This window comes from Haplochromis burtoni, unplaced genomic scaffold (assembly GCF_018398535.1).
Source record: "Haplochromis burtoni strain Fernald_Lab_line unplaced genomic scaffold, NCSU_Asbu1 Contig_58, whole genome shotgun sequence".
Lineage (NCBI taxonomy): Eukaryota > Metazoa > Chordata > Actinopteri > Cichliformes > Cichlidae > Haplochromis > Haplochromis burtoni.
Genome location: NW_024582419.1, coordinates 1,250,201 through 1,276,086, shown reverse-complemented (window position 1 = coordinate 1,276,086; position 25,886 = coordinate 1,250,201). Strand labels below are relative to the sequence as shown.

Sequence of the window (25,886 nt, the reverse complement as noted above, 5' to 3'; positions counted from 1 at the left end):
ATTTCGATGTTGGGAGGTTGTTAGCTCACTTGTTAGCGCAATCGGCTAAAAAGCTAATGAACACGCGCCATGTCACGGTGTCCGTCAGCTTCTCGGTCTGCAACACTGGCTGCTCCTCCGAAAGGGTTTGCGAAATGATCACCGAACGAGTCATCACCAAAATTACGCTCAAGGTCAAGGTCTAGTTGGTTGTTTAGGGTCTGTAACCTGTGACGAACTGCGATGAATCATGAGCGGATGAGCTGCTATGTCACTGACATTCTGGGTTTTTTTCTAAAGAAATTTCAGGCTGTTAATCATCTGTTTTGTAAATGGATGATTCAGGAAGTGTGAACATTCTCTGAAGGTGATTTTTCACACTAAGTATGAAGGGGAACATTCGGAAGTATTTCCTTTATGTTATTATGTCACAGTTTTCCTGTTCCACCACGGTGGAGATAACACGGGGCTGTTTGTTGAGCTGAACAGCAGTGCAGTAACTTTGTTGTGATTCAGTCGAAAAAGAAGCTGCCACCACTTTAATCATATAAAACAGTTATGTTTACTGTAGTGTGTCCACCCTTGCTGCTGTGTAATTAGCAGCTTGCAGAAGTAGCCTTTGCTTCATTTAAACAGTTTAAAAGCCAAGCAGCCCTCATGGCTAAATGCATGCGGGCATGCTGCTGCAGCAAGTCCTAAAGCAAAGCTCAGACGTTTCTTTTCTTGTATGTTTTTGCTCTTCTCAACACACAGGCTGTGTCTTCGTGCACAGCTTAAATAATTTTATAGAGCTTTAATATCACCTAAATGTCTGTGCGAAAGTGGCCGTTCATAATGCACATAAAACACGATACATGGTGGAATTTTAATCTACACTTTGAGAGCTTTCTAAGTATAGCCTTATGGTTTTATAATACACTCACATACAGTGTTATAATAACAGCGTAAGAGTTTATTTCCTGCTATGTCCTGTAATGTGAATCCTTTAATAGATGTTTAGTCTTCCTGCTGCTTGCAGTCTGATTGGCATAATGGATCCTTTAGTACAAAGCAAAGAGCCTGTAAAGACATTAAAGACTCCTGCAGCCTGGTTGAAATTGCTTGTTTTTTTCACCCTCCCTTTGCTCTAAGGCAAAGGCCAAGCTTCTCACCTCCTCGCAGCTGGCCCAGTGCTGTATGTGGCTTTGATCCGTGAACATGCGCATGTGCATAAACCCTCCTGATGCTCCGAGGTTACCGAAATCCTCTATGAACAGGGTTTAAATCGACAGTAAAGCACAAAAGGTTTCATATGCATTTGCTTTTACGACTTTAAATGACGCTCTCTTCACCGTGTTGACCAGCTAGTATGAAAACTCTGTTTACTCAGGTTTCATTCCTCCTGCATTTCAAAGCTAGCAGCTCATATCATGACCTTTGGAATCAAATATGCATATCCTTTTATGTGTGCCAAATGTGCACAGAATAAAGGACATGCACCGAGGCTTGTGCAGAAACACAAAATCTGCAAGATTTTCATGATGAAATGTGAAGGATGATTTCAGAAATCTCACAGCCTGGAGAAAGAAACGGCTTTGAAGTTTGGATCGGCAGTGACTACTTCTGGGTGAACAGGCTGTGGCTGAACTGGGTTCATGTGGAGAACAGTATTAGCGAGTGGTTGCTAATTAATTTATGTGACATAAAAGTGAAGCTGTGCATTTAAATCCAATATGATAGATTTTTGGACACAGTAGATGCGATGAGAGGGTTCAAAAGCTGCACCTCGAGATCATCTTCTCATTCGTCTCCGTGGTTCTAGTTCAGCTGCTGTCTCCTGAGAAATCTCATGGTAGTGTCGTATAACCCTTTCACCTTTTACTCATGACTTTACAATGGATTCTGGATCTCAAAACCGGGATCTTTTAACTCTTTTAAAACTTTTCATTTTTAGGCAGTGGATGAAGTTGCAGGGAGCCAAATTTTATAACTAGCCAAGGTGTTGAAGGAAGATTATTGGTGTGTCCGAACAGCATCTGTCGAAAACACAAACCTTGCTCTGTTTTCGAGGGAGTGATCTAAAAATAGCTGTCTGAGCATAACAACAAGGCTGCTTTTCAACAGGAAGTTGTCCACATTTCGACTCGGATATTATTTTTTTGTGTTTATGGACCAGTTCCTGGAATATTTTTCATTGATGGCGCCTCGCATATGGTGTGATGTTTTCCAGCTGCAGAAAAACTGGAATCATTTTTATGCTTGCTTACACTCTCAGCCCTGATAATAACCCATCAATCAGTGCAAGCTAATTTAGTCATCTTGATGCCCTTCATTCAAATTAAATGAAAAGAAAAGCAAACAAAATCTGGCTAATACGCAGGTTCGGTCCAGAGATATTGATTGGGATCTCCTCCTCTTCTTCAGCTAAAATAACAGCTTCCTCGAGGTTGTGGAAAATCAGGTTACCACAACCTCAGCTGCTGTTTGTCCCTGTTTGGCAGACCAAAGCTAATTTGCATGCATAATTTGTGTGTGTGTGTTTTGTTGTTTATGCAGCGCTCAGAGGGGGTGAAAGTAAAGCAGGTCAGTGTGAGGCAAGAGCTGCAGTTGGATTAAAAAAGCATCCCAGCGACTGTCAATCAGGGAGACACCTGATAAATTAAATATGGAGGCAGTAAATGAGTAACTGAGGACACACAAGTTTACTGTAGGAGCGAAGGAATCTTTTGACACGGTGTTTATGATAGCTGTTCTCTGTTTGGGCCAGGGGTTATTTTAGGAGCGAGCGGAAGTTCATGTCTCATTTATTTTAGGAGCGAGGGAAGTTCGTGTCCCATTGATATAACTTTTAGTCAGCAGAAAAGCAGCGCGTGCAGTGGGTAGGAGGAAGTAATCCACCCTGGGTAGATCAAAGAAATGTATACATTTTTGAATTTATTTAAAACAGCCCTCCTGTTACTGCTTTTGGTGTTTCGGTTTCCGGTTAAGGCTCGGATTAAGATAGTTTGCTGGCCTATACAGAGGGATATTTTATTTGATTCTTTTTATTGAATGAGTTGCATTTAAATGTACATTTTAAATTAAATATTTATACTTCCACCTTCAGATTCACTAAATTCTATTTTTAGAGATAAGCTTTTTATTCATAGGAAACTTTAGAGCACCCAGTTACTGTGCATTCAATGCACAAGGATATATCAAAAATAAAAATCAGTGCCCACAGAGAAAAGTTAAATCTAGCTTTGCATCATGAATTTCCCTTTTGATTTGTTTGTGTGTGTTTTTTTTTAAACTTTATTATAAGGAATAAAGAGATTGGCTGAAAAAGGGTATTATAATTTTGATGGCCCCATATTGGGTCACTTTTATAGTTCACTTACTGGACAGATTTAACCTTGAATATTTGCACTGGCACACTGTGAGTCTGGCTCCTTCACTTCCTCCTCAGGTCCATCCTGTTTAGGGCGACTCTGAGGTGTGCAGTGACATTTTGGCCAAATGACCACTTACCAGCTGAAAATGCCAAAAGTAGCCCAGATTATGTGCGAATGAGTCTGCTTTCTGGAAAAACAATGGCTAATTGTTCTGATGCCTGATAAAAACCTCAGTTTCTTACCAGTTTGGGTAAGGAAGTCGTGCACCACTGCAGAAGCAGCTCGTGCGTGGCTGTTCTCAGTGTGAACCGCTTACTACTGCTTGTCCTATAGCCCTATAGTGATGACAGCGCACATTGCAATTGTTGATGCTTTGTGCAGGAACTGCGGACGGGTAGGTGAGGGTTAGATAAACATGCGCTAACCCTCACCCAGTGGTGCTTTCACAGACACTGCTATTGAGCTTTGCAATGTTTTGTAACAGGCCGTGCATGTGTGCCAACAAGCTTTTGTTTGAACACGTGCTGAAAAGCCAGCTCAGGTTGACTCTCACTTTCTCAGTTTAATCCCCCTGGATGATAGAAGCCACATGATAAACACAACTCTCTCTCTGCTTTGTCATCCGATTCAAGTCTACCTCGCCTTAGCCTTGCTCCTTTTCTCCACATGGGGCTTTCTTAACAAGCTCAACATCACCCACTTGACTAATTGAGGCCCGTAAACTCAACGGTAGCTGCGAGACAGAAACTTTTGCTTAAGTGAATCCTTGCATTCCTCTTAAGTGGTTTCTTCTGCCTGACGGTGTTGGCTGTGTTACGAGCTAACGTCTAAACCAACATGTGTGAGCACGCCGCTGCTGTGCTCAATCCATGCTTGTCACTGTTGCTGGTTGGCTACTCTGGCAGGTACTCAGTAAGCCTTTGCGCTGCTTGCCAGTGCATTTCGGCATTTAGCTTGAGTCACCCTTTTGGCCTGCTGGAAAGCCACACTGCAGTAACCCCTGCGGAGATGTAGAGGAAGGGGGTGTGAGGTAGCGGTCGGTGAAGCTCACTTTACGTGTTGCTGTTCCGCTGGTAGAAGTGTGCGCGGATTTACAAGCGTGAGTTGTGTAATCCAGTGGGCAGAAATTAGCCTGCTTTATGGAGAACTTTTAGTACTAGGACAGACTCAGCCAGACCCTGTTAAGCTTCTCCAGAGTCAACTGCAGATGGTTTTAAAGAAACAGGAAAGGGGCCAGTTTCAAGCTGCTGCGAAGACCCCACAGACCCACGCACAAACACACACACACACACAAATACTCTTTAGCAACAGAGTTAGGAAAAAGGAGCAACTGCAAAACAATCAGTCCTTGTTTTGTAAAGCTTCTTCTGTCGTTATCAGTCTTTCTTAGGTGCCAAAACACTCTGGATGTGTGAGCAAGCGAGGTTGTGTTTGAAACAAGGTGCCTGTATTGTCAATACTGCGGTCTTTTCTGGAAGCCCAAGAGTCCGCTGTAGTCCAAAACTTGCAAACCTCCATCGACGTCGATTTGTATTTCTGTGCAGCTGCAGCTCAATTTAAACGTGCACTTCCAAAGCACAGATTTCCTCACCTTCTAAATGTAATTGAAACGAATTAAAATGCATCGAGATACCCGTGAACTAACTTAGTTTTTTTTTTTTAAACATCACATGGCTTTGAATCCTCGGCATTTCCCTCATGCAATGTCAGCTGCAGCACAAACACTGCTGGAAAATGTCCTCAGGCCATTTATTTAAAGAGAAGCAGAATGAAGGCATGCAGAAGCATATTCCACGAAAGTTTGAGTCTGTCGTAGTGTCTTCAGTAGTCTTGCAGTTAGCAGCTAAAGAGCAGCTATGTTGTGAGCTGGAGGAGACCAAAACAGAGCTTAAAGAGGAATTTAAATGTTACCCTTTAAATGGTTGTTATCATTCCCATAGGAGTCTGTAATAGGGCCACCCGACCTACTCCCACCTACCCCCACCTAAGTAGGCTTACTAGGCCTAATAATGCTGCTCTGTGTCTTCTTTTGGTACTTTGATTAATTGATTTTTTTTTAACTCTATTAATGTTAAATTCTAAGTGCCAAAAAATGATATTTAAATGTGTCTGAAATGTAGTAGCCTAAAAAGTATAAAGTGTCATAACATAGAAACTTTACTCGAGTACACGAGCAGTATTTAAGTAAATGCAGTTAGATATCACCAGAGATTGCAGACTTATGGAAAGTATTCAGACACTCCTCTGCCTGCAAGAGCGTCCTTAATAGTTTGCCATTTTCACCATGGGAAAACCAGGAGTTTGTTTTTGTTTGCGAGGCCGCACACTGTGGTCAGGCCAAGAGTGTAAAGAGCCTCTTCCTGTTCAGAACGGGACACTGGAAAAGCGACTTTATTCAGAGATTTATGTTTATGGATAAAAAAAAAAGCAATTCTAGCTGATGGAAGAGTTGGGAGATGTATTGACATGAAAAGCGAGCGTGCCAAGCAGTTGTAACAGCCATCAATCAGCCCCTGGGAGAAAACGGAGAACAGAGGAGCGGCTGATGATTCGCACAGATTCACACAATTATGACTCAGCATGAGTGTGTACCTCTGCAGGCGCCGTGAAATTAGAGAATGAGGCTTTTACTGATAGTTTATGCAAAGATGTTGGTCTGCAGGAATTTTCCTGCCTCTGCGAAACCGCTTGTTGTTGCTGCTACAGCACTGATAACAACAACTTATTTGAGTGAATACAGTAATTTAAAGAAATCAGAAGAATGCTTCAGGATCTGTACTAATCTATAAGATTCATCTACAGCTCTTATTCGGCGAACAAATAAACTTTCTTGAGCACCCACAGAGCTGGTTTGTCTCCTGGATTTCAAGACGTAATTTTGTAACTCCTCCAGAAAGACACTACTGTGGACAACTTAAGAAAAAAGAGTTTTGTTACGAGAAATACAGACGTTTTGGCCACAGTCTTCCCAGGAGTGACATCCCAGGAAATTCACCCCAAGCTTAGACCATGCGGTGAACGCAGAAACTGCCAAGAGCTTTATCACAGACTCTACAGGCCTCAGCATGTTAAATGTTAAAGGTTATGACAGTACAGTTTAAAAAACTGAATAAGTATGGCTTTTTTGGAAGGGCTTTGTCTTTTCTAAAAAGAACTGCTTAGGTTTGCAAAGTTTTATCTGAACAAACCACAAGACTTCTGCAACAATGTGCTTTGGACACATGAGACCAGAGTGGAGATGTTTCACCATAATCCACAGCACCATGTTTTGAGAACAACCAAACACATCAGCACAAATATCTCATACCAGCTGTCAGGAACAGTGGTGGAGGGGTGATGGTTTGACCTTCTTTTGTAGCCACAGGACCTGGGGACCTTGCAGTCACAGAGTCAACCATGAGCTCCTCTGTATATTCTATAGTCAAATGTGAGCACATTTGACTGACAAATCCACAACAGAACAGCTGAAAAAGAAAAGAATCAAGGTGTTGCAATGACCCAGTCAAAGTCCTGACATCCTGTGGTGGGAATGTGCATAAACAAATGTCCACAAACCTCAGTGCACTGAAGCAACATTGTAAAGATGAGTGGGCCAAAGTCCCTCCACAATGATATGAGCGACTGATCAGTCATTTACTTCAAGTTATTGCTGTTAAAGGTGGTTCAGCGAGTTTCTGAATCATGGGGTGCACATGTGTATTCACAGAACTCTGTGGTTTTGTTTGCATGTTTAAAAAAGTGCAGCAATTGGTTTTAGACCCAGATAGGCTATACTAGTGGGTTTTAATCTTACATGTGGCTTTTTATCTTTTTCAGTGTAAAGTCATTTGAGAGCTCCTTCCATCCATCCTTTTTAAAAAAGGGTTTAAGAGTTTATCAGAACGACTGTGCACCCAAATATCCTGTTATAAAGTCTCCTAATCACAATACATAATAAAAAGCAGAAAAAGTCTGCTGGTGTGGCTGTGTTCCCCTCTTTCTCACCTGTTTCCTCTAAAATCTAAAATCATAGCTCCTTAAAACCACAAGTCAAAAGGCCGAGGAGCTTAGACGACGTGTTCCACTGCTGCAAAATCTGTGACGGAGATTTATCTTGTTACGTTACGCAGGCTTAATCTTTCACTTGAGGCAAGAGGCAAACAGAGACCCACGTGGTTACTGGAGGCGTGATAAGGCGGGGTGTTATTTATCCCACGTAGGCCTGTCCTCTTCTCTCCTAGCCCATAATAGTTGAGCCAAGATGCTGGCTCACATGCTTATCAGATTGCGCCTGCTACTCATATTCTTCATGCTAGATAAAGAGATAGAGAGGTGAATGCAGCATACAAACAAGATATACTTGTCATCACCTATTATATTACTGTTTTGTTTTGTCTGAATACTAATGGGTTTTCTTAGCTGCATTTCACCTGATTACTGTTATAAATGTCAGTCAAGGCTTTTATCTTCTGCGTCTTAAAAGGATTAGCAGGAAACTGAGTAAACACACACTTGCAGGTTTGCCGATAAATTGTTCCCCGAGGGCTCCGACCTTGTAGGTTTTTCTCTTTCCATTTCAACACAGGAACATGTGATTGGTTGAAATAAATGGGTGTGTGTTTGGAGGTGAGTAGGGCCTTTCAGGAAAGTTCATGAAACATGACGTGAACGAAGTTTTGTTCAGAGCTCTCAGCAGACTGATTGGAGTGCACAGAGTCATCTGCTGCTGGCTGATTAATTGAAATTTTTGATTTTTCTGGTCTAGTCAGACAAAGTTATTAGAGGGTGTTTGTTTAGGCACGTTTCTCTGTTGGCTCACATTTTACAGATCTGCTCTTTAATCTGTTAAATGGCTACGATTTAGATGACAATTAAGACCAAGAGATAAACAAAAATAACACGGTTGTACAGGATACATTCTCACAGTTTTTGCTAAAACTGAAAAAAAAAACACATTACTGTCATTACTGAACTTTTGACCGAGTATTTCCCCTCACTGATGCTTTTTTTAAACATTTTTAAATGTGATGTGAGATCTTTCATACTCTAAAATTGTGGTAGTCTAACTTTATCCTTAATCAGATTTACAGATTTTAACTGTAACCCTTTATGTGTCATGATTATAGGCTATGAGTTGTCTAGTTGCAGCTGGGTGGATACTTTTCTCCTCCTATCACTGGTACAAGTTCAACTTGATTTTATCGGTCCAGAGACTTTTTGTGTGCGGGCTATTTTAGATGTTATCAAGTCTAATCTGGTCTTCCTGTCCTGAGTGTAACCAGTGGTTTGCACTTAGCTGTAAAACCTCTGTTTACATTCATGAAGGCGTCTCTTGATTGCTCAACACCAGTGTTTGTAGAGACAAAAGTACTAAAAATGTGGATTGTCTAAATCGGCTTTAGAAAAGTCTGCCTTTTTTGCCCCATAAGTCTAAAAATTAAAAAACCTTGTTGTGTGCAGGAACTGTCTTTACTTTAATTCAAGCAAAAAGAACAATTTTCTTTCTACTGTCTCCACCAATCGTAGAAACTCACAGCTCTCTTTGTTCTGTCTTCTTCCCCTCACCCCCAACTGGTCGAGCCAGATGCCTACGGCTGGTCTGCCCGAGGTTTCTTCCTGTTAAAAGGGAGTTTTTCCTTCCCACTGTCACCAAAGCTTTGCTCATAGAGGATAAACTGATTCTTGGGATTTTCCCTGTTTTCTTTGTATTATTGTAGGTTCTCTACCTTACATTATAAAGCACATTGGGGATAGTGTTGTTGTGATTTGCCACTTTCTAAATAAAAGTGAATTGAATTGAACTGAATTGAGGCCATAAACACTGCGATCTGAGGTGAGAGTGATGTCATTCCCGAGTTGACTCTGCTCTACTAGTAGTAATAGTTGGAAAAACAACGCAGTGCTTACATTTTATGCATTTTATGCTTAAAAGCATGTTCATAATTAGAACTCAAACTGAGTCACAAATACTCATAGTGCAGACTACAAGTCCTACAGTTTTACTCCTGCTTACGCTCCCTGCTACCATCTTGGATCGTGAAGTCAAGGTTGGCGCAACTTCCCCGAGTTTCTGAGTCAAAAGTCCAACCAGAGAGGGGGTTCCATGGAAAAAACCTGACTGAGACCCCGGGATTTCCCACTTCCCGTTCCAAATGGAATCCAGCGTGATGTTTGCATCCCGCTGTGCTGTCATGATCACAAGCCTCTAGTCACAGGTAGATGTGCGCTTCTCCCCTATTTTAAGTATGTGAGTTTTAGTAACATCTTTACTGAGTCATCATCCAGCACTCCCTGGGATACAAGAGGAAAACTGTGATTAATTAAAGCAGCCAAGCAAAGTTTTTGTCTGTATATTAGTGTCAACATTAGGAGCTGCTGGATCCATGGGGGGAATGATCAATTCTGAGTTTTAGTTGTTGCTTAAAATAGTTGGAAGATAAATTGGTAACACATTCATACGTACTTAAACCCGACCTTGGAGCCTGCCGTTGCTAAGTAACTAGCACATGCAGACACATATGTTCAGCAGTCACAAAACCAAACCACGTTCCCTGCTCCTGTCAAGTAAAACCTTATTTTTCAGGAATGACAGTCAAAATGTTAACGTGTTATGTAATAAAGCACTTCAGCGCTTCCCATGCTTATCATGTCCCAGTGAGAGCAGCTTCTTACTTCCTGAAATACAGCTGTGGTCTGCCATCTCTCCCCCACGCCGGCCCTATAAATGTGTGCTTTGTCACAGTGACAATGGGAGCGAGCACAGTGTGGACAGTGTAATCTCGAATTCCTGGTACAGACCGAAACACGCCACAGACGATTACCTCTGCAAAACACATCTGCAGAAATCAGACATTTTCTAATCTTTTATTTTTTCAAAACTTCCAGTTTAGACCTCTGTGAAGGCTGTCTGCCTTTATTGGTGCTTTATTTGGTTTTTATCCAGACCTTTTAAAGAAAATAGGTCCTGTTTTGAAGCACAGTAGTGCATTCATTTTTTCTTTTCTATTTTTCTGTCCTTACAAACGAGGCTGATGAACATTTCCGTTTGTTGCCTTGTTGCAGTTTGTTTCAAGCAGCTCTCCCCACTGTGTTCATCTGCTCGGTTAACCCGCCTTGATCCTCTGCATTCCTCTTCGTGGGGAAGCTTCAGCTGCTTTTATGAGAACATGAACAAGTGAGACGCGATGAGGGATGATTTGCCTAATATCTCTTTATGAGCCCGTGTGACCTTGTGCGTATTTTGAAAAGAGATCAAACCTTTTAGGCTCTGAAAATCCAAGATCACAGCTGCAGTTTAATTTAAATAATGTGGAGTATGACGGACGGTAATTTGAGCTTGCTCCAGATAAGTTAATGTGAATTTGCCTGATAGTTAGAAATACCTCACATGTGCATAATCTGCCATCTAAATAGGAATCGAACCTGCTTGACCTGTAACTACTGGTGCCATCATGTTGCGCTTCACGCTGAGCAGACACACATGCTGTGTGCGACGATGACCTGATTGTGTGCTGCACATCTGACATCCGGATGCGAGGGAGAGCGATCTGGTGAGACAGCCTGCACGGCGGGGCGGGTAGAGGTCAGCAGACGGTCGTGGCTTAAAGACCTGACAGGAGGCAGGTGGAAAGCACAAGATCGCTTATGGAGCAGCCGGAGGGCTTGATGGCGGTAGTAGTGTTGAAGTTTCTGGGTTTTTTGGCAGATGTTAAGGGAAAATAAATATTTGTTACTACAGAAACAAACAGGTTCAGTGTTGAAAAAGGATTTTTTTACAAGCTGGATAAAGAGCTGTATAATATCTCCTGTTCCTTTCCAGTCTGGTTTGTTTGACTTAAGCAAACTTGCAAAATCATTATGAAACCATTAGTAAAGTATGCCAGTCTCTCAACTATGACGTCTCTTAAACCACAGCAGTCAAAACAAACACTAAACCTATTTTGCACACAGCTGGACAGAACCTATCCAAATATGGGTAAGATGTAACCAGGCCCAAAAGCCAAATTTAACCCCTTAGCAGTCCTATTAGTCCCCTAAACCATCCAATGTCCCGTGGGCGGTACGTCCGACTGCTAACAGTTTAAGTAGCATACAATATAGACAAGTACCTATTTCCAGCAAAGACAGGAGTGCTTGGTGGCAGCTCATCATAAATCAAAGTGTTACTTTCATCTGAGTGCACAGTTATGGCTAATACTCCAAATGTGACAGCACTCAGAAGTTTAGGCGATAAAATGTCTGTGAGAACATTCGTAAGAGACACGTGTGCAAATTTCTTTGGCATCATGGTCGACCATAACCATGATTCTAATCACAAGTTGGGGAATGATGGTCAGATGAGGCCAACACGGGAAGAATTTCAGGAATTTTGAGGAGGGTGAAGCTCCTCAACGCGGTGGTCTTATGTTTATAAAAAGACTTCCAGTCCTATAGATGTCTACGGGGAAACCGTTCAAGCTGTATAAGCACTTTCCTACTGAGTGTATAGCGGCTCAGTCACTCGTGTTGTGTCATATAAACAAAAGAAATAACCCTGTTTTGCAAATCTTGGTGATCCATTGTGTTAAAATAGGCGATTATCTGTGATACGAAACCACACATTCATAAGTCGTTAGCCAATGAGCATGCAGTTTGACAATCTGACCCGCCCCTCCTCCTTTTGCAACCAAGGTAGTCTCTGCAGAAGTGCTCGTCTCGAACAAAGACTGTAGAAAACTGCAGTCATTGTTCTCAAAGCTTAAGAATGGGAGAAATTAGAGGAGGGCCAACACAGAGTCCACCCCAAGTGGCCACTAGGAGAACTGCAGTTTTTGGAAGCTTTTGGCTTCATTTACTCCTTCAGATGGTGCTGGTTGGTTCAAATGGTTTGGGGTTTTTTTGGCTTTGTTATTTGAACTTTATGCAACTTTTGACTTGTCTAGGACCAGATCAGATAGGGCAAAGATGTATGTGTGGGATAATTGTTAAATATAGAACATTTTTTATGTTGATCTCAGAAAACTTTGACGTTGGTTGCTGTCTCATCTAAAGTTACTTAAGCCTGTAAAAGTGTGTCAGTAAATAGGTGATAAATACAAATATCTGTAATCAGATAATATCATTTTAAGCTGGTAATGCTAAATGTCAGTGTGCTTAAAATTAAGGTGTGTCTGTTCAGTTTTCTCACATTCATATTTCAGATTTTTCTCTACCTCTTCTTGCATTTCCTGCAACATTTCAGTCCACCTCCTTGATGTTGCTCCTCTTTGCACAAAGCGACAAAGAAAGATGCCTGAGCTCATTTACATACACCGGCACCGCAAGTATCTAGCATAGCTTGATTTCTTGGGTGTGTTGCCTTCGCTGTTCTAGATGTGGTTATTAAATATTAATGCGGTGCGGTGTAGCAGCTCATCGTTGAGGTATGAGGTGTGGGAAAACGCAAGATACCGAGGTGGTGGAGACAAAGCCCTTTGTAAGGCTTGGTCCCACACAGTGTCAGACAAAGACCCCCTTTCATTGAAGAACCCTCTGCTGAAAGGGTTCTGCCGTACAGTAGCTTAGCCCTCTCGTCGCCTGTTCGTCTGCCGATGCTTCCTCAGTCCATTTTCCCTCCAGCTGACTCATCAGGCACCTCATTCCCATTTTTTTCCAGATAATTCACTGGCCTCGAGCCAAAAAAAAAAAAGAAAAGAAAAAGCTCAAACTGTCACTACAGATGCTCCAGCCGGCATTTGTAATCATGCTGTAGAGGAAAACACTTGCAGCTTTGATTTCAGCTGTGCACAGAAAGCCGGGTGTGTCTTTCACCAGGATACTTATGAATTATACTGTGAACCGCTCTCTCTGTACAGTTTACAGACATCCTGCAGCACTCACTCAATGACCGTACAGCTGAATCATCTGCTTTTCTCTAACAGTTTTAACAAAAAACTGACAAACATTATAACCTTGAAGGTTTGAATTATTGTCTGTGTTAGACTGTCTCAGTTTTTCACACTCTGAGCTTATGATGTACAATCTGAAAAAGGTCTATAGACCCAAATCTGTCAGAGTGCTCTTTTAAGTAACTCTTTAGTTTCTTTTTTGGGACATATAGTTTGATGGAACAGCTTCTTATAAGAGAATGGTGACCAAACAGCTAAAAGTATGTAAGGGTAAGGCTGTGTGAATCTGCACGTGTTATAGTTTGATCTTTAGTGCAACCTACTGTCCTTTTACTTATTATAATTTATTATTATAGAGCAGCTTTATGTTTCTTGGTTAAGACACATTTGTACTTACACCCATAATAAATCAGCTGTTCTAATTAATACACATCTGATCAGATCCAGCAGGCAATGAAGCCATCAGCGTGTTCTCTGTAAGAGCACAACATGTCATTCTCAGAAAACAGTCGGGTCCACAATATGCGTCAGAGTAGCTTTAGGTGGCTTATAAAGTTATTGTGGTTTAGATTTGATGCCGTTCGCTGAAAAGCTCTGTTGTTGTTGTTGTTGTTGTTGTTTTTACTCAGAACTTCATGAAATGTTAGTAAGTGTTAGTTGATTCTGTTGGTAGTCCACCACACCCAGGATTTTAGCCATTTTTCAGTTTTTTTCTATCAGCAGTGAATTACTCTCAGCTCTCTTGTGGGCGGGACCTAAATACGCTCAGTCTCCATGAGATTTACTTTCGTGGAAATATGTTGGTTTGTTTGGTTTATTTAGCATATTAAAAACTGGCAGTCGATAAAGTTGTATTTTTCTCTTTAAAGAATGAAAAAAGGTGTTCGAATCAAGGAAGAGAATATCTGAAAACGTTACCATGTGTAAGTGAGATGTTTACACGTTGGCTAAAGTAGTAAGAGGTTTGTGTTACAGTCCTCCAGATCCGGTTTTAACCGGCTCACATGTAGGTTTAACAAACATCAGAATAGAAGCTGTTTTGACATGAACAGACGATCCTTAAATCCTTTTCCACACCCTATACCCACCTCCCTTAAGCCAGCCAATCAGAGCCCAGCATGTAAGGTACTGTTTATGAGTCTCACACTACCACGACCGAGCTGCATACCCCGCTTAAACCCCTGGGGCATCGAAGCTGGGACAAGTGACGGAGTGTTTCACAACCATCAGAGAAAATTAACAACAGCTACACATTGATGGCAGAAGGGAAGGAATTCCCCCTGCTGTCTGCAGATCAGAGTACTGCGCTCAAGTAATCAGATTATCATCTCTCACTGAGTAGTGAGATTATATGTTATGTCTCCTCCACTGCCCAACTCGAGTATAAAGAGAAGCTTTAAGAGAGCTCTACAGTTGCACTGAGTTTGAGGAGTAAACAAGCCACAGTGAGGCTCGCTCGTGTCGTGAAGATATTTGTGGAGTCTGAAATGTCAAAATGTGAAATCTTCATATTTACAGCATTGCTTCTCGTCTTCTGCCTGTGTGGTTCAGTTAACACACGTCCTCCTGTTAGACGCGGATACAGAAAGCTGTTTTGACTCCATTCACCGCGGAGTCAAAGACGATGAAGCACGGCACAAGCGGCGCTCTGTCGAATACATCAATGGTTAGCATTTAAGAGTAATAAGCAGTAATTAAGGTGGAGAGACGGGCCTAAATAATAGTGGTTTAGTTGCTACCCTGTCATCTAGCTTTGTGTTGGTTCTCAGCTGTTCTCCAAAGACACCCAGATGAGATTTTAAGATGATGGTGCTGACAGGGAGGTATCAGGTTAGCTTTTTATTTTCTTTTAAATGTATAAAACTTGTTATCCCAGCTGTTAGAGAAGAGATGAGAAGAAGCAACATTAGATTAGTGGATGATTAAATTTGATTGAGTTTGATGGCAGGAAATTGTCCATCCATCTTTGCACTGATCCAGGGGAACACAGAGGAGTTTCCAGGCCAGTCAGGGGATATATGTATCCCCCCAGCATGTCTTGGGTGTGGCCTCACCCAGGAGGCATCCTAGTCAGATGCCTGAATCACCTCTGCTGGCTGATTTCAATGTGGAGCAAGAGCGGCTCTACTCCAAGTCCCTCCCAATAGGGCTGGGCCATATCATACCGTTCACGGTAATACCGGTATAATTTTGGGCAACGATAGAAAAATGAAATATCTCGATAGAATATGGGTAAAATGCGCATGCAAAGTGCCTTTGTTTTCATACGCACACGTCGGAAAAAGCATGGCGGCGAAAGCAAATCGTTGAATGAAACGGATGAACCAGAATTGGTTTGTAAAAATGCTGCAACTTCAATGGTGTGGAACTGGTTTAGCTTTCGTCCGTCAGATACACAACAAAGCACTATTTTTGGTAGAGCATGCTTTTTTGGAAAATACGGCACACTTAAAATCAATCCTTTGATTTTTCTGAAAATCGACAGAGCCCCTTATAATCTAATGGGCCTTATGTATGAATTCTGGTTGTGTTTACTGACCTCGGAACGATTTTATGTGGTACACGGCGCTCGAAAATCTGTCAAATGTTTTAGTACGACTTTGCTAAGCTACGAACCTGCACCGCTTGATGGATTGTCGGAGCATTACGGCTATCGTAGGCAGGAGCCTGGCGGAGTGATACGTACTGTGCTTCAACATAATATTACAGTATTGTGTGTGTATAACCTCTTTTTAAGTTTTGTGGATATTATACATGGTTATGCTGAGGATATGTCGGCCAATTTCCACTGGAAATGCCTTTTGGTTAAACTGTCAGCAAGGAATTTGCATTTGCACTGTTAAATTTGTATATAATGCTTGTTTAAGTGAAAATACATTGATGTTTTGTTTTTGTTTTTTCCACTAATAAAGTTGTGGAGTTGTAAAGTATTTTGTCTAGTGTCAATTACATCGTCAGTTATATCGTTATCGCAAATTTTCAAATGTATATCGTGATAAATATTTTTGGTCGTATCGCCCTGCTCTACCTCCCAAATGACTGAACTCCTCACCCTATAGCTAAAGGAGAGGTCAGCCACCCTTTGGAGAAAGCTCATTTCCGCCGCTCAGCACTTGAGGACAACTTCATAGTAAAGAGGTTGAAGCCCCCAAATCTGTTCAGAATTCATCCTGCCGTCATGTAAAAGACCCCAAACATTCAGCCAGAGTCGTGTATTCAGCAGTAATAAGAAACAGGAGTCCTCGTAGGCCAGTATGGCTGTAATGATATCTCGAGGGCAGCAATAGGAATTCACTACCACATGCGGTCTGGTTGATTCAATCCATATGCTCATTAATTATGATTTGAGTCCAGAGTTCTCTCTGTTTGAACAGATCTCAGCAACACTGTGAAGACTGTTTAAGCCCTTCACTTTTCTTTTTATTTACTGTGGTACCGTTAAATCAAAGTGAAGAGAAACAGACCGTCAGCTGAATTGGTAAACTGTAAAAGAGCTGAAATCTCTGGCTCGTCTTGAGTCCACATTCCAGTTTTATGCAGTTTTTTCTTGACTTTATGTAATTGTGAGAGCCAACGGCCAATCAAATTGTCACTGTGATGACATAATAAAATCTATAATTGTGCAGTTTTAGCACATTTAACCAAATAAGTGTCATCACATCAATAAGAGCCTACACATGGTTCTGTTTGGGCTCTTGAGGAACCACAGCAGTGGAAACGGACTGAATCAGGAGATGTGCAATTCCGGGAAGGACAGGGCACAAAAGAGTATAAGTAGCAAATAAAATCTAAAAACTAAAAAAAAAAAAAACCCTTTTGCAAGAATTTTATGAATAGACCTCTCAGCTGAAGGCCTCAAGTAGATGCTGAGTATATTGCAGTTTGCTGACAGTACTGATTTACTGATAACTGTGTAATGAAAAACTCAGTGCTTAGACTGTGCTTCTGAAGTTCAAGGTACAATATAATAGGATAAATTATAAATATCGACTATAGAGAACTAAAAACCTACTAATATAGTTTATTGATCATCATGAGGAAATCTGAAAGAGCCGGTGTAACGGAGCCTGAAGCTATGCTAACAACTTTGTAAGACTATAAATCTTTCGTAATACAGCTGTGGCACTTGAAATGCTAACACCAACATGCTAACCGATGCTAATAAGCCTTTGTTACCTTATAACTGACTTGCTTTTGTGGGTTTGAGTGATAAATGACCATCGAGCATCTGGGCTACAATCATAGCCTAAATCACAGGCTATTGTTGTAGCCTATTGCCTAAATCTTAAATATAGACCATAGAGAACAAACAACCTACTAATATAGTTTATTGATCCTCATGAGGAAATCTGAAAGAGGTCAGAGGTGTTTGGAGCTATTGTAAAGGAGCCTGAAGCTATGCTAACAACTTTGTAAGGCTATAAATCTTTTTCGTAATACAGCTGTGGCACTTGAAATGCTAATACCAACATGCTAACCAATGCCAATTAGCCTATGTTACCTTAAAACCGTCTTATTTTTGTGAGTTTGTGTGATAAATGACCATCTGGGCTACAACTATCCCAGACAGAGGCAGGATTTGATGCAGAGAAAATTTAAGTATTTTTATTTGCCATGAACTTAAATTACAGATTCGACCACTAACTGCTAACTGAGCTGACACTGTTTTATACTGTGCTGCTGATGAGCCACACCTTGCTAATAACGTGCCAGGGGTGTATTCTGTATTTCCCAACATGCAATTTAGCCAAGTAACATTTTTCCATGTTGGAAACTATTATACTATACGCTATATATACTATTATAAAAACCTTTACCAACACCACATATAAATATTGCATTTCTATTAAAACAACATAACCCTGAAATCCTTATTAAAACACCCCCCAAAAAACCCAGAAGCAATTCAGCTTACCCAATTCATCCCTGTTTTCTTCTAACCCTCTAACCCTCATTCAAACCCCCCGGGGACACATTTGCCCAAACACCCTAGAGAGGACAAAGTAGAAAACAAGTTAGTGCTTCACCACAAATCCACAAAAAATACACAAATACCTTTTGTAATCAGTTATATTTGTGGCTAATATTGTCTCTTTAGCTTACAGCCACCATGTCCACCGCACACAGAATAGCTGCTCAAGTGGCTGCCAGACAGAATCACACCAATCAATAAAAAAGCATGAAATATTTATTGTTATTTATATAGTGCTTTTCTACTCTAAGCACTGGCCAGACGCGGGATTAGCAGGAACTGTGGATCCTGCATTGTGCTTGTTGCACTGGACTTTGAACCCAGTGCAGCCTTTCCACTCCCTGCACCAGCGCAGCTGCTGCATTAAAAACATAGCAGGAGGTTAAATCAGGTCTTCCCAGCCGAGGCAGCAATATCCTGTGATGAACCCTTTGCCTCCGTTGCCACCTCATGCAGTGACAGAGCTGCAGGCTGTCTGCTTCTGCCAGTCTCTGCCTCCTCTTTCCATTCCACTCCCCTTCATTTTTTCCCCCCTGTGTATTTCTTGGAGCTTTGATGCCACCTCCTCCATCTTGTGGCATGCGTCTCATCTCTGTAAATCCCTCGTGCACAATCCCTTCACTTCTTTCCGTCTGTCTACCTTTAATCCATCTCTTCTCTTTTCGCACAAGCTGCTCCGCATCCTCTCGGATGTCTATACCGTTCATCACGTTATAGCCGGCCTGTCTGCATTTATCTTGGCCTCAGTAGAGTGAATTAACTCCCATCTGTCCTGACTGATGGATGCATTAATGGAATGAAAACTGAATTTGCTTAGTACTGCACTCTCTTTAACCCAGACACCCCGATTCGCCTTTTTATCAATGGAGCTGTCAGTGACATAATTCTGCGACTGTGTTATGGGGCTTTTAGTAGATATTATAGACTCAGCAGGGGGTGAAGTCTAATCATTTCAGCCCTGCTTTTCTGTAGCTGAATGTTTTAGGGAGGGCTTGATAACGCTCTGCTCCTTTGTTTTTTTTATATATTACAGAGAATAATAAGCTGTGCATCGCTCAGGGACGCCAGCATGATCTCATGCTCGTCTAACATTGGGTTTTTTTGTGTATTGGAAACAATAGCACAGAATGTGAATTCCCACCTGGCAGCTATAGCGATTGTCTGTTTTATCAATGGCTACAAATCTGTAAAAGAGTATTTTTTATTCTTTTTATTGATAGCTTTTATTGCCAAATTTTAACAAAAACTTTTTTTTCATGGTATTTGTTCAGCGAACAATAGCAGAGAGAAAAAGTTAAGCTCAGTTAAACACACTGGAGTTGGTAGAGACCAAAAGCGGAGAAAAAAATGTATTCTTGATTTAAATATAATATTTTAATTTTCTTACATTTTGTTCTTACAGTATGACAAAGATTTACCAAATAAACCTAAAATAAATGAAAAAACCTCGCAGGAGAGTGTTTACAGAGGTCAGGAGAGAAAGCCAGCGTTCCTTTAGACGTCTACTGAACTGGAAGTCTTTTTTTCCACAACTATCGCCACCTAGAGGTCTTCGGATAGATTTAAGAGACTTGGCTTCATTGTTCCAACCTTCAAGCTACGTCCTTGTTTCATGCAGTCTGTGGTTTCGGTGATGTTTACTTGGATGTCTTCCTGTTGTGTAAACAGGCAGCTGTTTGTTATCTATTCACTTTCCATAATAACTTTATAGTTTGACAGTATATTCATGTTGTGTTAACAGCTTTTTCTTCTGTTCCAAGTGTCAAAAAACTTAATTATTGTTGTGGTAAATTGTGTAGAACGATAAATTAATATTAGCTGTTGCTTTACATTAAGTCCCGTATGTGTTTCTGTTTGCCCCCTGCAGGTCAGTCAAGGTAATGTTCCAGGTGTGGAAAGTGCCTCTTTGGCCATGGACACGGAGGAAGGAGTGGAGGTGGTGTGGAATGAAGTACTCTTCTTAGACAAGAAAGTCTTTAAAGCACAAGAGGTACCCAAACTCATATAAACCTTTAACTACGAGATCTGCAAATTAAATTCTGGTTCTATTTATTGATTTGTCAACTAAAAAGCCTGGATGAAGCTGGAAGATTTACTGTTATATATAGACACCGGTCATATATCTTTAAGCTCTTACCTTCCTTTTATCACTGCTTGCGGGGGTTTTTTTCCTCACGTTGATGTTGCAAGACTGACGTTGAACTCATGGCAGTGGACCTTTTGGCTTTTTTTCTACAGTTTTTTGCTGTTTCTTAGGGGGTCAACACTTAAACAGCTGGACTGGTGCTGACAAAGCTGTGTAGGCCTTTTTTTTCCATTCAGAAAACTGATCAAGGGAATTGATAAAGTCATATTTATCCTCACAAGAGACCTTGAAGAGACAGATAAACACCAGCAAATATAAAAATTCCTGAACTTTAAACCACTCAGGTGATTTTCGTTATTACTGCTTACAAACCACTTGAATTATAAATTGTTAAAGTGTCCCTGATTGATTTTCTAATAGTGTGATAGACTAACGTTTTTAGATGTGAACCATCTCTGATGTGTGATGTTTAGGAGAAGATCAAGGAGATGTTTGAGAACCTGATGCAGGTCGAACACCCCAACATTGTCAAGTTCCACAAGTACTGGCTGGACATGAAGGAGAGCCAGGCTCGAGTAAGGTTTTCAACTTGCTTCCTCTTTTTCACGCACACAAACGCTGGTGCATGAACAGGTTTTTCTCTCCTCTGTCTGTGGCACACAGGTTATATTCATCACTGAATACATGTCGTCAGGCAGCCTCAAGCAGTTCCTGAAGAAAACCAAGAAAAACCACAAGACTATGAATGTGAAGGTCAGTGTTTTACTCTGGTCACATACTGAGTCTCACGGTGGCAGCTCAGGGTACTGCAGTCCCATCGCTATTCAGATCCATTTTTCCAGCAGGATTAGAGATTACGTAACACGACACCGCTCAGTCTGCTCAGACATGCATCTTATCCTAACCTGGTGGATTTCAAATATTCATGAGGTTTATTCACAATATCTTCCTTCTTTAAAATAAATTGTAGATAAAGTTAATCTTATTTAACTTTAATTAGCTTTTGGTATTTTCATGCACATATCAAATTAGTGCATTTTATGACAGTGCATATGTTTCCATATTACTCATGTCTGTTAGTTTAGAGGTGTAGCTCTTCATCTTTCTCTGTTCCCATTCATTTCAGGCCTGGAAGAGATGGTGCACACAGATTCTCTCTGCGCTTAGGTACTGACTTATTTGTTCTGTGTGATGTAATCGTGTCTGTTATCTCAGTGTGAGCATTAATAACATGCTTTATTGTTTGCTGGCAGTTATCTGCACTCTTGCGATCCACCGATAATCCATGGAAACCTGACTTGTGACACCATCTTCATCCAGCACAACGGCCTCATCAAGATTGGCTCAGGTCTGCTCCCAGCAGGGACTTTAATGTTACTGCAAGTAGTTGATCAGCTGGTTTTCTTTTTTTGTACAATAACTTTATTATGACTAATGAAGCCTCTAAAGTGAATTTTCCTCCTTAATATTCGTGCTATTTTTTTCCAGCTAAACCCTCATAACTTCTAAAGCACAGAAGATATGAACATTTGATTTTTAGGACTGAAAAACACCAAACTTTGAGGTTTAGTGTCATGCAGGGCTGTAACCAGGTCGAATCTTTCCCGCATTTTAATACCAGATTCATCTTAACTATAACTTTCTTCTGTGTCAAAACCATTTCCAGCATAAGTACATTTTAATACTTGCGGTACAGCTCATGGCTTTGAAATCTCCTCGATCTCCACGTGTTCTTTAAGTTAGATTGGTCATACCACAATAATCAAACAACTTTAGGTACAGAAAAAGTTTTTCAAGGTCCTTACAAGGTCTGAATCAGCGAGTTTCAGTGGATAATCAGGAGGGCACTGCTCTAAACACAAGTCACAGCAGTTATTCCTGTATTATGTTTTAGCATAGTCAGTCAAAGGGACACATACACCTTATCTTACACTAAATAACAGTACAGTAAAGTACAAAATCAATTAAAATTTTATTTTCATGGCATTAAGCAGAATGAATATCTAAATTGTATTAACTCTCTTTCCACAGTGTGGCATCGGCTATTTGTTAATGGTAAGGGACCTTTTTTGTTTAGTGGTTTAATATCAATTCATTAGTTTTATCTAATATTTAATATCTAATATATTTGTGCTCTGCCTTCTCTTGCCAGTTTTCCCAGATGCAAGTGTTCACAGCAAAGCGAGGCAACATCGTGATGAGCAGAGAAATCTTCATTTCTTTGCTCCAGAATACGGAGGTAAGTGGCATTTCCACCCAGCTTTCTGTGACGTTGCTTTTATTTAATCGGTCTACATTGATTCCCACCTGACTGTTTGACCTGCAGAGTAAAAATTCAGTCTTTATGTTCACAGTTTAATGTAGCTCCAGACCTCAGTTACTACACATGAAGATATTTGCACGTTGTATGAAATGGGAACCGCTGAGAAAAAGACTAGTTGTCAGTAATCTGTATGCCAGAAGCGCCAAACGGGGCCTTCTATCAGATAGCTCTGGGTATTTTGTGACCTGTTGTCTGTAATTATTGTAGATAATGAGGTAAACGTTGGAATTAGTACTGCCAAAGTGAAATGGATGAGACACAAATTATTTCAAGATATTTAGGAGATTGTTTGTACCTATTTTGCAGCTGCCAAAAAGACAAAAGGATAGATTAATCCCTTTGTAATGAGGATAAACTGTTTACCTTCTTCCCCTTTTCAAATTGATTTTTTTTTTTTTGATTGCACATTGCTACCTTTTTAATTTGGGGTAAGCTTTTTCGTTAAGTTTTCCTATTTTTACCCTCCTCTCACCCTGCTTCTCTTCAATCATTTCCAGCTGGCGAAGATGGTTACGCCATAGACATTTTCTCCTTTGGAATCTGTGCTCTGGAGGTAAAAGAGAAGTAAATCTGCTGGATTTCCATCTTTCTGTGTGTGTGGCTGTTTTTCTTGACAGATTATTTGTACCCTTACAGATGGCTGTGCTGGAGATCCAGGCCAATGGAGATAGTGCTGTGTCCAAGGAGGCCATAGTCAATGCAGGTCAATCTCTTGAAGACCCTCTCATGAGAGTAAGTCTCAAAAATACTTTATGCCCTGAAATGCAAGAACAGCTGCAGAAACATGTAGAAAAGACAAACTGTCCTGCACTACTCTAGCAACGCTTACTCACACTGCCATCCCTCTAGGTTTATTCAGACCTCACAGCAGGGCTCCGTCAGTTAAATATGCCAGAAAGAACACAGTGATGCTCAGGAAACTGGGTCACACTTTACAGTTGCATGGTTATGTGTTGGATTTACTTCCTTATTGCTCCTGCAGGAGTTCACCCAGTCTTGTTTGCATCACGACTCCAAGCTCCGTCCTACAGCTCACGACCTCTTGTTCCACCGAGTCTTGTTCGAGGTCCACTCGCTCAAACTGCTCGCCGCCCATTGCCTCATCAACAACCAGTGTGAGTTTCTCTCTTATGTGCACTGCAGCTGCTTGTGTGCATCAGATTTCTTTAGTAACGGCCACACTTGTGATGCATCTACAGACTTGCTTCCAGAGAACTGTGTGGAGGAGAAAACCAAGTCATTTGACCCCAATGCTGTCATGGCAGAGATTAAACATGAAGACAGACAGGGAGTTCAGCTCAAGTAAAATCTTATACCCACCTCGAATCTTCCGCTGTCTGCCAGAAAGCATGACAAGTCAAGATCATTGCTCTCTGTTCTCTTTTGTGTCCCCTCTGCAGGTATTCCCACGTGTCCCCATTGGAACTTGACAAGTTTCTAGAGGATGTCAAGTAAGTGTTACTGCAGTGCTTTACTTTCTCAGTTTACTTTCTCAAGTTTAACATCTTGGCCTTTTCTCTCTTCAGGAATGGAATCTACCCATTGATGAATTTTGCCTCAACGCGGCCTCACCCCGTCCCCCGAGCGCTCTCCTTGTCTCAGGAGCAGGTTGAAACGGTCAAGACGCCGACTCCTGAACCCCAGGAGACGGAGACAAGGAAGGTCGGCACCTTAGATTGAACAACAGTAGTGTTAAATGCACAGACTTGCTGGCTGCACATCTCTGCTGGCTACATCTCTAGAGAATGACTCTGTGTTTACAGTAGACTTTCAGCAGTATGTCTGGGATGTTGCAACACGTGAGATATTTACACATGGAAATCTCCTCATATTTGTTGTTGCCCGCATCTGATTTCAGTGAGACCGTCTCCATGCAGTCAGCTTTGAAGGGGAACAAATTTTGGACTGAGAGGTCTCACTGTGAATCAGAGCTGACTGCTTGCATTTAAATCCAATACTAGGAATGCATCAGGAGCAACTTTTTAAATTAACCAAATTAAGCAACAGGGCAGTGTTAGACATTGCGCTTATGTGAACAGCAGCTCAGACCTGCAAAACACTGTCACATCACGGTGTGACAGTATCACCTTGTGTGTCTTTGATTAAGATTACTTTTCATTATTTCAGAGCACAGCATATGAGCATGAGCCTATCTGAATATCAATGAAAAATGTCTAGTTTATTATGTTTTAGGTTATTACCTTAGATGGTGTCCCTGCTTAGCATCACGTGTATCAGTGCCAGATATGTTGGGAAAGTGTTAGCAAAAGTTGGATTACAAAAGCTTTCTGCTGCCCTTTAAGTTGTTGTGTGTGTCACTTGTGTAGGATAAGCACATGCACGTGTCTATGCATGTCTCTCTATTATTGTAATAATAACTATTTATTATCACTCCAAACACTTTAAATATTTAATACTTTGCTTTGCCTTCACGTTTCAGTGCTTCTTACTCTGTTGTCATTGCAGGTAGTTCAGATGCACTGTAATTTGGAGTCAAATGAAGAAGGGACCAAAACTCATGTGAGTCACATAGTGTTACAGGTACTTTGCCCATTTCAGTGTAAAAACCTGGGCTCCTTAAAGATGAATCCTACTGCAGCGTTGCTTTAGCAGCTCTGCATTTCAGTCAGTCAGAATGAATACATATGAATTCAGTTTGACTTTAATTGAGCCTTTTGGTGTCTCCTTAGCTCTCTTTGTTTCTGAAGATGGATGATAAACTTCACAGGCAGCTCAGCTGCGACATCCTTCCAAGTAAGTTGACATTTCTGAAATATCACAACAATGTGAGTGTTCTTAGATCATCATCCAGATTGATTCAAGCCCAAACTTCACATCTGGTTGCAGTTTTCATGCAAATTTGTCCATTACTTTCAGAGTGATCCAACTAACAAACATAAACAAATGTAATAGCCAGATCAACTTCATAACTCACTCTAATGAATTTCCATGTGAGGCAGTGAATCAGTTTGACATATTTATTTATGTTTTGTTTTTGTTTTTTTTGTTTGTTTTAACCCATCAGACATAAATTGCTGATGGGTTATTGTCATGATTTGTGAATACGATAACTTAAGAACAAGGCGACGTGGGACTTTTAAATTGATACTATAAGTCCATTTAAAGCACTTGTTTGTATAGATTGATCTGGATAACCGTGTAGTCTTTTTATTTGAAAAAAGACACCTGTTGTTTTATTTTTCTTGTATATTTTTCTAACTGAATTATTTTGTATGAAACTTTCAGCTGACACCTCCAAAGACCTCGCCAGTGAACTTGTTCACTACGCCTTCATAAATGAGGTAGACGGAAAAGCTTCTTTGTTTTT

General features: G+C 40.9%; 1 protein-coding gene across 1 annotated transcript in view; it reads left to right on the top strand.

The window, feature by feature from the left end:
• Positions 1–25,886, top strand: part of nrbp2b (nuclear receptor binding protein 2b) — a 43,153-nt gene that overhangs the window by 14,877 nt on the left and 2,390 nt on the right. The window contains exons 2-17 of the mRNA XM_005922546.3: positions 20,017–20,139; positions 20,709–20,810; positions 20,899–20,988; positions 21,362–21,402; positions 21,489–21,583; positions 22,267–22,290; positions 22,388–22,474; positions 23,056–23,111; positions 23,195–23,290; positions 23,541–23,673; positions 23,758–23,860; positions 23,959–24,009; positions 24,085–24,220; positions 25,025–25,078; positions 25,249–25,312; positions 25,805–25,860. Of these exons, the coding sequence (XP_005922608.1) occupies positions 20,017–20,139; positions 20,709–20,810; positions 20,899–20,988; positions 21,362–21,402; positions 21,489–21,583; positions 22,267–22,290; positions 22,388–22,474; positions 23,056–23,111; positions 23,195–23,290; positions 23,541–23,673; positions 23,758–23,860; positions 23,959–24,009; positions 24,085–24,220; positions 25,025–25,078; positions 25,249–25,312; positions 25,805–25,860 (1,311 nt within the window). The remainder of the gene's footprint in view (positions 1–20,016; positions 20,140–20,708; positions 20,811–20,898; positions 20,989–21,361; positions 21,403–21,488; positions 21,584–22,266; positions 22,291–22,387; positions 22,475–23,055; positions 23,112–23,194; positions 23,291–23,540; positions 23,674–23,757; positions 23,861–23,958; positions 24,010–24,084; positions 24,221–25,024; positions 25,079–25,248; positions 25,313–25,804; positions 25,861–25,886) is intronic.